This window comes from Nesoenas mayeri, assembly GCF_963082525.1.
Source record: "Nesoenas mayeri genome assembly, chromosome: 1".
In the NCBI taxonomy this organism is placed as follows: domain Eukaryota; kingdom Metazoa; phylum Chordata; class Aves; order Columbiformes; family Columbidae; genus Nesoenas; species Nesoenas mayeri.
In genome coordinates, this window is record NC_137541.1 from 55,547,585 (window position 1) to 55,561,430 (window position 13,846).

A 13,846-nucleotide genomic window follows, 5' to 3' on the forward strand; every position below is an offset into this window, starting at 1 on the left:
GAGTGAATCACCAGACTACAACATAGTATATGCAAGGGGACCAATGACTGTGATAAACTCATTTGGTCTTCACTGTTCATACAGATAGTCCCCTTCTATTTTATATATGAACTAAGTAAAAACTAAATACAGACACCTACACACGTATCCCAATAATGTGAACTGGGCTGCAGTCCACAAATATGATTCCTACATGTAGCTATTAATACTCATGACAATCACATAAATATATTTTGCTTCCAGTTATGAGATCATCTACACATAACTTAAAAAATAAAATCTCTGGAGAAACAGCATGAAGAACACTGATAGCTAACATACCTTTCCAGCACAGAGGATATTAGACGTATCCAAAGTATCATCCAGCGGTCTCCAGTCTACTATTACTTCATTTTCCTACAACACAAACAATCATAACAAAATTTAGTAGTACACAACAAAGTACATACTCCTATTTAATAATGGTATAATTATGGTACAACTTATATATAAATGATGCGGACTATATCGAACATTATGTGATGTTTGTTCGTTTATGAAATCCTATGCTTAAAGACATATAAGATTAGACAAACACATTACACACTTCACCAAAAAAACCCCAAAGTTTCCATAACTGCATTATGCAAGTACCTTTTCTATGACACGTAGTATTCCCGATATTAAGCTGTCCTGGTCATCATTTTTTCCACAGGATGAATGAATAAAAACTCCTTCTTGCTCGTATATAACCTGTAACAATGCAGGTAATGAAATAAACACAATTTTACAATTGTTTCTCTCTGCTTGTGGTACTCATTATCATTTTGACTCATCTATATAAGCTGAAGTGAACACTTCTACCTTCTTAGGGGTGAAACAATAGAAAATTAAACTTCTTAAATTTCCTCTAAGCAATACTGCAACTATTATTCCTTTGCAAGTAAATAACTAAAAATGCATTCAATACCTAGTATTTTTCAATCAGCAGCAGGGGTTCATATGGAAATACTACACAGCTTTTAAGAGATTAAAAGTCTTTATTACACAGTCTGCCTTTCCCTCCCACTTACCATCTAAGCATGTTGAAATTATAACCTTAATTTATGTTACAAATGGACAGTCTAGTGTACAATATATGAACTTCACAGAAAAAAAAAAATTGCAGCCTTAGATTAAATAATGGTCCAAACCTACACTCAGGGTTAATGGCAAAAGTTGCACTTCAGAGGGAGAATATGTGACAGTCAGATGAGAGAGGCTTGTACACACTGTCACAGCTGTCATGCAACTGAAAAATTCTGCCTTGTTCTTCATAACTTCCAGCTCCCTGCCCCGTCCTTCAACAAGCAAGAAAATGCTCAGAAGTCTGGAGAGTAGCTCTGCACAGTCAACTGACTGGTCATGGAAACAGAACCCCAAGGAAGAAAAGCAGCATATGTTGCTTAGACGCTTGAGGCCAAAAAAGTTGTCAGCCATGAAAGGCCTAACTACAGTTTTAAATAATGGTAGTTCTATTTTCTTTTACACCTATATCTGCTGAACTCTCCACTGAGGCGCATGTTCAGGTTTAAACATTATTATGCACGTGAAAACCAGACCCTGATGGTCCCATAACAAAAACACAAAGGAAAAAAAGAATAGAAAAGTGTGTCAAAGGCATACACCAACATAACCAAAGCAAATGAAGATATAATGTGACAGGAGGTAAACAACTTTGAAAATTACTTAATTTCAAACAAATTTTCATTCTTCCTTGTAGCTGTACATATATGAGAATTACTCAAAGGTTTTCAGATGACTTACTAGCTTAAAGCTAGTTCTATGCAAACCAGTTTCCAGATTTATCCATCTACAGTATCCTTAAGTTTCTCAAATGCTTCAAATCACAAGCATGACTACCTAAGGAAACTTATCACTGTAAAAGCACTCAGTTGACAATTTTTTTTCTATAAAGAAATTATGGAGAAAGTAGAGGAAAAAAATAAGTTTGTATGATTTAAGTATTAATGTTTAGTCATCTCAAAATTTCAAGTTTGAAATAACATGTACCTGAGAGGCTTATGCTCATAGGTCTTTCCTGCTTGTCAAGCAAGTCCATGCTTGTAGTCTGCAAGCATGACTTACACCACATTTCTTTTTCCAGTTGTATAGAATGAAAACTAGATCTGTTGCCTAGTTGATTCAGAATCCTGCCAAAAGCTAAAAATTGATGCAAAAGTTTCCAAATGCTGCTAAACCACCTTGACCTGTTGGGGTTGTTTTTCCATAGGCACTACAGAAGTCAAAGGCAAATTCACAATTCATTCTCATCAGTCATTAAAAACACTGTGCTGCACAGAGGCTGCAGCTATTCCATCTCATATACTCACAGAGGGTCTGTAAAAACAGGGAACCACTATTTTAAAAAAAAAAAAAGAAAAAGAAGAAGAAAAAAGAAAGCAAGATGTAGGCTCCATTTACATGTCACGGCATATTCTAGTTAGGATTCTGGAAAATTGTTCAAGTATTTATATTCCATGTTCCACAGAAAATAATGTTCTGAAGTCCCACTGTTGTCCCACTAAAATTTTCTGATAAATAAATGGTATCACTCTTAATACTATAAGGACACAGTATGGACAATTCATATCTCCAGTTTATTATCCTGCTTATAATGAGCAGTTGACACGTAATATTTGTACATTTTTATTGCCAAGGACATACATGAGTAGAAGGCCATCAGCATACCACATCAACAATCACAATTTATTGTCCTGTGCTACCAGCTCATGAAAGATGACAACACTGCACCCAAAGACAATGAGGAACAGGCAACAAAACGGTCAGCTAGGATCCGGCACTATCGCCGAATGAGGTGGTCCTGCACTCCTCGCCCACATATTTTCCACCCCGCCTGTGCTGGGCAGTTAAGTACTAGCTGATGTCATATGCACTGACCATTCATACCTTATACTCTTGCTCTTATCTCTGTCACACACTAACCACCTGCCAAACACAGGCTATGTAAGAGAATGGAGAGGCACTGCAACTCTCTCAGCTAGCTAGCTAGCCCCATGTTTTAGACACTTCATACTCTCTCTCTCTCTGTGTTCTTACCCAACTCGCTCTCCTGCCAGAGAGCACAGCTTGCAGCCAGCATCATCTGCCAAGATACCATCCAGCTTCTCATGACAGACCCAGCACTTACACAGTGAATTAGCCACTGCTCTGGGGTCATTAAGTAATTATGGCACTGTGCAAAGCCTGATTTTAACAACTTTTCAATAGCATTTACTTAATTTTTGCCTCATATTAGAAAATGAGGTAAAAGACCTCACTGTGGATTAATCGGTTGAAGAACCAAACAGGCATGCTCAAAAGAAAGGGACCAAGTAAGAAAGTTGGAATACTCCACAGATTACAAATTAAGGAGAACTGGGTCTATCTGTAAACATTAACAACAGGTAGAGCAGCTGTACAGCATCTTGTTTTCAGATCCTCACAGAAGGTAAGCAGAACAGTCAGGAAATAACTATAGACCAACAAAATAAATTCCATTTAGGTAATGGTTGTTCTGAGAGACCTTACACGCTCAACAGAAAGTATCGTAGTTTAGAGCTGTGCTTTAAATTAGAAGAAATATAACTCAATTTAAAAAATCTGCATGATGCTGCTTTAATTTCTACCTTACTCTTTTAAATAGCTGAGGTTTCTCCAGACCTTATTCACACATCCACTGCTAAACTGTCACTGGGCACATCAAAATACCTGCTACCTCAGTAGTCTGTGTTCAATGACCAGGTACCACCATATCTGAGTGCTCTGCAAAGCATCAAGCTAAAACTACTTGACTAATGTGATCTTCTGCTCCACAGACAATATCTTACAACTCATGCATTTGAATTTTAGTAAAAATATAAAGGCATACCCTTATATAAGTTTTATTTGCTGAACCTATGGCTCAACCTTTTTCTTAAAACAGTGCAATTTCATGCCCTGCTAGTCTTAAAAGAGTAAAAGTCTCACAAACACGAAGTTTCAAAGCAGGATGCCGGCAGGGGAGATCCCATAAATATTGTTCATGTTGTGACAAGAATGAGAATGCTTGCAACATCAAAAACCACATATCATAAGAAATGTTTCCTGCTTGAAAGCAGTAAGGTTTTCAAGTTCCACCTTAGGTCTACTGAAGACTTCTTGAACCACAAAGTACTTCTGCTACTTACGCAAGAACAGTGTGTTATCAGTGAAAATACAAGTCTATTCAGGTTACTGAGAGTAAGAGCTTGAGGTGGTTCACAGTTTCTACTGTGAACATCTCTGCAAGAGAAATCCTTAATGTATAGAGAACAGAAAAACTATACAGAAATTTCAGAATTATCAGTGAACTGCTTTACATTTGAGCATAATGAAACCTCAACTAAGTTCAAAAGAGACAAAGGCAGGTAAAGGCTTCTGTTCACAAAGAAAACCTATAAAGTACAATATGTTCACAAAAAATTATCATTCTGTATATAGTAAATGATAAACGCTGAAAAAGTTATAATGAAGACTCTAAATCAAGTGCTTAATAAAATGGCATAACAATGCATAGTATAGGAGTCTCTGTTCCCACCTAATTTAACTAGTAGAAAGTGCAGCAGGACATGGCCTGCACCACAGAATACATACACATCTAAAAAAATCCTCTATATCTGTGCCAACAAACTACCTGAAGGATGTAAAGCTAATTTTAACAGACCATGTTTTAAATTTCTTCTCTTGTTGGCTACTAAATAACAGCAAACACACACCCCACCCCACAACACTACAGCATTTACACCATTGTTTAGCAGTAGCTACTGTGCTACTCAAATGCTTCTAGTTGCTGAACTGGCCAAACATCTGGGCTTAGAACTGAAGCTCAGACATTTGGACAGCTAAAGCTCTGAAGCTTTAACTTCAAGAGCAAGGGCACAGGCAAGTGAAAAATAACTTCTCTGACAGCGCATGTGCCAATTGGTAATTTGAGAAAGATCTAACAGCCCATGTGCTGGAGACATTCTGAACTCCAAGAGCATAAACCAAAAATTGTTACTGTCTTTAGATCAGCTGTAATAATAACCTATGCAACAACGAACTAAAATTGAAGTTGTGCTTCTCCCCATACACAGCTTTTTACTTCATTTTCTAACACAGTTTTCTGTTATAAGGGTGAGTCCAGAAGTGGTTCTCCAAAATAAGGAAAGGAAACTGCTACTTGCCAAGCAACAAAAAGTGAGAAAACATACCTGCTTTCACGCACAAAGTCAATCGCACTGAAAACAAGAGACCTTACTGCCAAGTTACTTGTGGAAAAAACTGGCAATTCTGAGGAAGGGCAAAAAAGTGAGGCACTCACTGTTCCAGTAGAGATGGTCATTAATAAAGAATGAATCAGACTCCAGAACTCAACAGCATTAAGTTTTCCAGAACTAAGTTAACCATATAGAGAAAAACACTGAGAAAAACCTTCCGAGACATGAAACAGTAAGAAGAAAAAGAAATGGGACAAAAAAACAAGTAAAGTACTACATACAGTTACATGAGGTAACCAAATTCATAATTTATATCCTATTCATGTATTGGGCATAAACCAAAGACAATATGAAACAGCGGGGTTGTGAATCCACTGATATTAATGATGTCTGGGAAATTTTTAAAAAGTGTGATAGAGAAGGGGAAGGCAAACAGGGTAAAATATAACAGAAACCACAACCTTATACGGTTTGCAGAAACAAGATTAAATGAAAGCTGAAGTAATGCAGGCTACCCCATCTGCTTAATAGATTACTATGTGCATTCCGTGGGAATTATTTTGTGTAGTATTTTGCAGAAAACAACATGCACATTAAAATACATTACTTTTATGTGATAAGATCTGCCAAATGAGCCTGAAGCACTTTACAAACTAATGCCTACTACTCCTTCAGAAATCTACCAACTCAAACACTTCATTACAACACTGCACAGGCAGAAGGAAAAGTGTAATTAATTTAGGACACTCATAGCTTGGAAACACACCGAAGTGCAAAATGCTTTAAGTGAGAATGTTGGGTCTGCACCAACTTACACTGTGTTTATTCCACCTGGAGTGAAGTTTCAACAGCTTGTGAGCCTGTCTAAAATCTTGCTGCCACGCAAAGGAACAATTTGTGATCCAATGTGAACCAACAGAAAACCAACTCAGCCAAAAATAAGCAAACACAGGTTTATGTATTACTTCAGCTTGCTAAATCAAACCACTGAGAGATCATATGAGTAGAGTATCCAAGCAAGCAGAAGTGCAACACACAGGTGGGGAGATCTAGAGGAGGATGGGATGGAACAGCTCCTACCCAGAGCAATGAAACTTCAAAACAGCCCAGCCACTTCGTGAAATCTGAGAAAACACAACTGTCATCTCTTCTCTATATCAAAAGAGGCACAGCAAAGAATGTTACTGAATTAGAAGCTGTATTAACAAGTTGCATTAGTATTGCGGACGTGGAATAACTGAAACAGAGTTTTGCAATGTCTTAAAGATCTAGTGTCAGGCAAACAGGCTTCTTTTTAAGGGAAAAACAAATACATAGCAAATTTACAAACAACAAATCCACAACAGCTTTAATGTCTCATATAAACTTTGATAATATAGGTGTTTTCAGGAAAAACTTCCCAAAGAAGATCCTGATAAAAACCTGTGTGAAAAAAAAAAAAAAAAAAGCCGCAAAATGAAAATATTTACCATCATCCAATGAACTGCTATACTGAGCTTAAGATGGACAAAACCAGAAGAGTAACTCTTCTCTGTATACATAAAAACTGGATGTATATAGCTAGAAACAGCTGGGAGGGCAGCATGCTTATCTTCACATTTATAGCACCTAATAACAACAAAGAACTTCAGTTTTAAGTTGTAACAACTCCAGCTGAACAAACTGCCTGTTCCACCAGTTCTGGTTGAAATGGATATAGTAAACTGACACAAGCAAGATCTCTACTGAATTTTCCTGCTAGCTAAATACACTCCTCGGCAACCTCTAAGCAGCACAGACATGGCTAATTGAATATGTTTGCTTATGCATAAATCAGCATGAGTTGAAATAATCATTTGCTGCCATATGCTAGAAAAGTGAAATCAAAGACTACCACTCTCTAACCCTGCCCACATGCAGTCAGGCACTGAGATGTTAAATTCTAAAGGATCCATGTGCTCGGGAGCTCAGCATAGCAAAGTAACGCTTTTAGAGGGCAGAGTTGCAGAATAGGAATGTTTCTACAGTAAAATCATATGGACACAATTCAGATCTGTTGGTGAGGGTAGAGAGAGGCAGAGACTTCTCTTCTGTGACCTCAAACCAGGACATTTGAATTCTTGTAGAGCTCTTCTATTTCATTCAATTACACTCGGCAAAGATAGGTGGCATGTAAAAATCTTTACATTACCAAATTATCCAACTGACAGGGCTTTATACCCACCCCGGGGCTGGTACTCGCACGCTACCAGCGCCCAGGCCGGGAGAAATCCCACTGACGTCTCCGGGCATCTCAGGGACACGCCGCCACGTAGACGGGACGAGTCTCGTTCCTCCAGCTCAGCCTCCGAGCCTGCTCTGCGGATACCAGCCCCCGGGCCCGGGGCTGTCTGCCTCCGGCAAAGAGCGGCCTCCTCGTACACCGCGGCCGGCTTTCCGCGCAGCCCGGAGGTGAGCAGGGGCGGCGCGGGAGGCGGCCGGGCCGGGCGAGAGGCGCTGCGCTGTGGCCGCCGCACCCGCCTCGGGCAGGGCCCGCGTTCCAGCCGCCGGCCGCGACCCCATCCCGCGCACGGAGGCGCAGAGGGCCCGCGGCCTCCTGCCAGCGCCAGGCCCGCCGGAGGACAGCGCGGCCCCTGCCCGGAGAGGTGGGCCCGGGTCCCGCGGCCCTGTGAGGAGACCCCACACCCGCACACCGCAGGGAGAAAAAGTCCCCGCACGGCCACGCAAGGGCCCGCCGGCCTCTTCCCGCGGCTCCCACCGACCCCAGCGCCTCGGGGCCCCCGAGGGGAGAGGCCGGCAGCCACCGCCGCCCACGCAGGACCCGGGCCCAGCCCGCCCCCGTTACCTTGCCGCTCGGAGGCGCCGCCATGTTGCCTACGAGTGTTTATGATGACGTTGCGCTCTTCACGTGCTTCCCCCGCCGCCCCACAACAACCCCCGTCAGCCCCTCCGCGACAGCGTGGGCGGCGCAAGCGCACTCGGGCAGAGACGCCCCCGCCGCGCGGGCCGGGGAAAGGCGCGACGGCGCCGCGCGGAACGGCTGGGCCCAGCTGGGGGGCGGGGCTCCGGCAACGGAGGCGGGGCCAGGCGGGGAGCCCCGCCCACGCCACGCGGGGGCGCCCGAGGGCGGCGGCTGGGAAAGAGAAGAAAATGGCGATTTGTTACTTAAATAGAAAACAATATTGTGTCCGCTTCTGGGCTCCTCAGTTCCAGAAGGACAGGGAACTGATGGAGACAGTCCAGCGCACAGCCACAAATTTGATGAAGGGAGTGAAGCTTCTCCCTTATGAGGAAAGGCTGAGGGAGCTGGGTCTCTTTAGCTTGGAGGAGACTGAGGGGTGACCTCATTAATGTTTACAAATATATAAAGGGTGAGTGTCACGAGGATGGAGCCAGGCTCTTCTTGATGACAACCAATGATAGGACAAGGGGCAATGGGTACAAACTGGAACACAAGAGGTTCCACTTAAATTTGAGAAGAAACTTCTTCTCAGTGAGGGTGACAGAGCACTGGAACAGGCTGCCCAGGGGGGTTGTGGAGTCTCCTACTCTGGAGACATTCAAAACCCACCTGGACACATTCCTGTGTAACCTCATCTAGGTGTTCCTGCTCTGACAGGGGGATTGGACTAGATGATCTTTTGAGGTCCCTTCCAATCCCTAACATTCTGTGATTCTGTGTGAAATAGGTTTCACTTAATGCCTGCAACATTTGACCCTGCTGAGATAATTTTTAAGGCATTTGTTATAGTCCAACACCTCATCATAAAATATATCCTCAAATATTGCTTAGTTCAAACAGATGAATGAGATGCTCACAGGGAAGTGATTTGCTGTGCTGAAGGAGCAAAACTAATTAAGTCTTCTTTGTCAGAAAATGTCATCATAATTTGTTTCTAACTTCTTAAATTGGGCTGGATCAAAGCAGCGTGGCCAGCAGGTAAATGGAGGTGATTCTGCCCCTCTACTCCGCTCTGGTGAGACTCCACCTGTAGTTCTGCATCCAGCTCTGGAGGCCTCAGCACAGAAAAGACATGGACCTGTTGGAGAGGGGCCAGAGGAGCCACAGAAATGATCAGAGGGCTGGAACAGCTCTGCTGTGAGGACAGGCTGAGAGAGTTGGGGGTGTTCAGCCTGGAGGAGAGAAGGCTCTGGGGAGGCCTTATTGTGGCCTTACAGGGCCTATGAGGAAGATGAAGATGTACTTTTTAGCAGGGCCTGTTGCAAGAGAACAAGAGGTAATGGTTTTAAACCAAAACAGAGAAGATTCCGGCCAGACATGAGGAAGAAATCTTTTACACTGAGGATGGTGAAACACTGGCACAGGTTGCCCAGAGAGGTGGTAGATGCCCCATCCCTGGAGACATTCAAGGTTGGGCTGGACAGGGCTTTGAGCAACCTGATCTGGTTGAAGATGTCCCTGCTCATGGCAGGGGGGTTGGATTAGATGAGCTTTGAAGGTCCCTTCCAACCCAAACTATTCTATGATTCTATAAAATTAAATACTTATTTGGCTAGATTAACACCCATACTGTACTTTTTACCATGGAAAAACACATTTGCGAGTCTCAAAACAAATACTAATTTGCTTAAAAATTGTGAGAGCCTGCTGTGACTCTGTATATGCATGTGCATAAAGATGAGAAAATAGAACTGTAGTCAAAAGACAAGTCCGTGGTAGCAATATCTGGGTCTGGAAATCTGTATGGACATAGCAAAAATGGATGTCATAGCTATGGTGGTCCCTTCTCTGAATTTAGTAAGAGTACAACTGAGTGTTAAGGTGAATACAAGGAAGAAGGCTGCACATTAAAAATGCATCACCGTAAATTAATTGCTTTGAGAGGTGAAATTGTCATTTGCCTTCTTCCACATCTGCATTGGTTTCATCTCACTTGGTCTCACGTGTTTTCATGTTCATCCTTTCCCTTTCTTATCACTTTCCTTTATTTCTTTCTCTTTTCAATGTAATCATACATTAGTTACACACCCACGTGTAATCCCATTCCTCTCTCAATTTCCTTTTTGCCTCTCAGCTCCCCGAAGCCTGCAATGAACACTGGAGACTTCCTTCGCTTGGCTCCATTGCATACTCTCATCCTGGTGCTTGGCTGAAACTGCTTTGTCAAGGTTTATTTCAAAGTTTCTTTCCTAGGAGAAGCTCAGAATTAAGATTCCCATCTTAAGCTTTGAGATTCCCTTTATTAAGCTTTATCGCAATCTACAATGGACTGCTTGAAGTCTGCTCTCTTCACCAGCATGACTGCCCATCTTCTAGTTCTGTTTCTTGGACTTGATCATTAGCATATTCAATGAAAGATTCCCTCTCTTTGTACGTAATTGTGTCAATAAATATTTGTCTCATGACTCACTGTTTTATTTCTACTGCAGCCATTAATCCTGATCCAAATTAAAATCTTATCTTCTGCAGGCAGCTAACAGTCAAGATGGTTTTACCCTCCTCCAGACTCCTCTTGGCACCCATCGCTCTCTCTTCAATATCAATACCCATCTGTCTCCAAGGCCTGACAGCTTGATTGATGCCTTAGTCTTAGATATCTCTCTGGATTTTCTTTTTCATGTAGCTAGTTCTCTTCCAGACAACAGCTCCAAAGCATAGCTTTTCCTGTCTATCCACACAGCTAAACATTTTTTTCTTGTAACATTCTGTTTCCCGACAGTGACCAACACCATTCTGATCTGTTTGGACTCCTGCAGAATGCTTTTGCAAAGGTCATTCATCTAGCCGATATAACTTCAATCCTCTCATCTAGCTCCTCCTGTCTGTCTAGCAACTCTCACCCTTCTCTGGGATCCAACATAAAACATTTCCCACTCACTGCCAAAGGGCCAGCTTCCACATCAGGTCAACTCAGCACTAGACTCTGCCTATTATTTGTAAAATTTTCAAGCAAGAAGTTGTGTGGAAGGCTTTTTCCTCAAGCTGACCTTCCTGCAGGTCAAAAAACTCCCTTCGAAGAGCACCAAGCTGTCTCATTATTTTTCTTTAAACCCTGTCCTCCCTTTTGCTGGAAGATGTACCCCAAAAACCGCTATCAAATAGATGGTTGATGAACTAAAACCACCTGTGATGGTGCTGACCACCACGTTGTCTTATTGTTTCTTTGTCTGTTCTGTCTGCTTCCATTTGCTGTTTCTTATCAATTCTTTGATTGTTCAGTGAGACTGAGTATTTTTCGCATGATCATAAAATAATGTAGGTTGGAAGGAATTGTTTTATGTCAGCTATTCGAAGAAGGACTAATTTAGTAGTTGGGTCAGATTGCTCAGGGTCACTTTTCCTCTGTGACAGAGTGTATGACCTCTTGGCAGACAGAGGAACACAACTGCAGAGGCACCCTGCAGTCAGCTGAGAAGCATGATTCTCAGCTGGAGGATCAAAAGAGAGACCAAAACTAAGGCACAGGGGTTAGAGATACGCTCATTATGACAAGCTTACACAAATCCTGCTCCAAGCCAGACAAGTGTTCTCCATTTTCTCCACTGAGGATGGTTGAAAAATCTTAGAATCATACAATGTCCTGAGTTGGAAGGGATAGTTCTCACACAACAGCCAGGGTTGTTCTTTTTATTTCCCAGAGAAGTCTTTAAAGCCAAGCTTGAGACACTTCTCAGGCTTGGCATTGAGACTTTCTTTTGATGGAAATGGATTCAATGAAGCTCCTTTCTTCTTCCACCAGACAAAGGAAAGGAGTTTCTGCTCTAAGTTTCTTTGGTGAATGATCAACAGGTCCCACAGGACTCTTCCTGGGTCTCCCGTCCTATCACGCTGCACTCAGCATCCCAGTCACCACTTGCCTCACTGTCAAGAAGGAGGAGCATTTCATAGACCTCAGTCCCACAGACCAATTTACTCTATGAGATACTTAACCACCTTCTAGGTAATTGCCTAATCTACCAGACATCCGTCTTGGACCCATGTCCCTTGTTCTTTTGCAAACTATCATTGCATAGCCATGATGGAGATGCAAGATGGAGAGGAAAATGACTCTTTGCTATGAGGTTGCAATGTCACAGGGTCACTGAAAGGTCAAGGTTGGCAGAGATCTGTAGAGATCATTTAAGTCCAACCCTCTTTCCCAGAGCAGATTGCAGATCAGATTGTAGAGCAGAGCAGATTGCTCAGGGCTTGGTCCAGTTGGGTTTTGAGTATCTCCAAGGATAGAGACATCACAATATCCTCAGTCAAACTGTTCCAGTGTTTGGCCACCCTTGGAGTGAAAAGGATTTTTCTTATGCTTGAATGAAATTTCTTGCATTTCAATTTGTGTCGATTTTATCTTGTCCTTTCACTGGTGTCACCATTTACTGCAGGGCGACAAACTGTGGCAGATGCTCTCTGTTAGCCCCCCACCCTCCCCACTAAGGAAAGGGCATAGGAGGAAAAGGGAGAGAGATTTGCAAGATGGAAAAAGTTAAAAATGCTTTACTAATGCTACTAATAAAATAGAGAAAATAATACAAAATATACAAAACCAATCTTGAATTTCCCAGGGTAGTGCAGCACTGCCCAGTTGCTCTAGTGGCTGCAGGGCAGGCATCCAGAAGTCCTGGGCTGGACTCCGCAGCAAACCAGAACTGGATTCAGGGATGTACAGTCTGGAAGCAGGCCTTGGATGGCAGGCACAACAGGCAGGGTCCTCCCCAGACGCTGGCCATGGTCAAAGAGAGTGAAATCCTCATGATCTCCTACTTTTATAGGGTGTATAACGTGGATGGGATGGGATACTTAGTTGGTCAGTTTTAGTCACCTGTTCTGTTTGCCCCTCTGTGCAAATACATCCCCTCACTTATGGGATGTGCAAAATTCATCAGTAACCTTGGCAGCCATAGCAATAAGTCTAAACCTGGCTCTCTTCTGCATACCATTGCTACCATTAGCAACTCCTGTCTGAAAAAACATGCAGCGAAATTCAGAAAAGTGCAGTTACTTAGAAGAACTTAACTGAAAGGAAAATTCACTAAAAGATAAACTGGTCTTGTTTTTAACAAAACCAGGACAACTGAACACCACCAAGAGTCCAGCTCTGCCTTCTTTACTCCTTTTCATCATGTATTTTTAAACATTTGCAAGATCTCTGCCTTCTCAAGACCAAACGGTCCCAGTTCCATCAGCCTCTCTTTGTGTGACAAGTGGTGCAGTTTCCTAATCATCTTTGATAGCCCTTCACAGGCCTCACTTCAGGATGCCCGTGTTTGTTGTACTGGGGAGCCCAGCACCAGACCCAGCACTCCCAGCCTTTCACCAGGGCTGAGGGGAAGAACCATCTCCCTCAACCTGCTGGCAATGCTCTTCCGGATGCAACCCACAATGCCATTGGCCTTCTTTGCTGGCTCATAGCCAACTTGTGCACCATGACACTCAGGTCTTTCTCTGCAAAGCTGCTTTCCAGCCAGTCAGTCCCCAGCCTGTTATGGTGCCTTACATTGTTTCAGTTTGCAAACCTGAATGATCCACAACACCAAGTTCTATAGGCTGGCACAATGCTACCAGGTTCCTCACCCTTTTCCATAAGCTAATTAAGAAAATAACAGGGCATTCTGTAGCTCTACACAAAAGTCTAAGCCTTGGTACACTACACAGATGGGAATCTAAGAAGGAAGGTATC

The 13,846-nt window shown here is 42.6% G+C and overlaps 1 protein-coding gene across 1 annotated transcript in view; it reads right to left on the reverse strand.

The window, feature by feature from the left end:
• TBC1D15 (TBC1 domain family member 15) overlaps positions 1 to 8,138 on the reverse strand; it is a 34,818-nt gene extending 26,680 nt beyond the window's left edge. The window contains exons 1-3 of the mRNA XM_080363812.1: positions 8,062 to 8,138; positions 634 to 732; positions 322 to 396 (exon numbers count right to left, since the gene is read on the reverse strand). Coding sequence (XP_080219938.1) covers positions 322 to 396; positions 634 to 732; positions 8,062 to 8,085 — 198 coding nt within the window. The 5' untranslated portion in view covers positions 8,086 to 8,138. The remainder of the gene's footprint in view (positions 1 to 321; positions 397 to 633; positions 733 to 8,061) is intronic.
• Between the last annotated feature and the right edge of the window lie 5,708 nt (positions 8,139 to 13,846).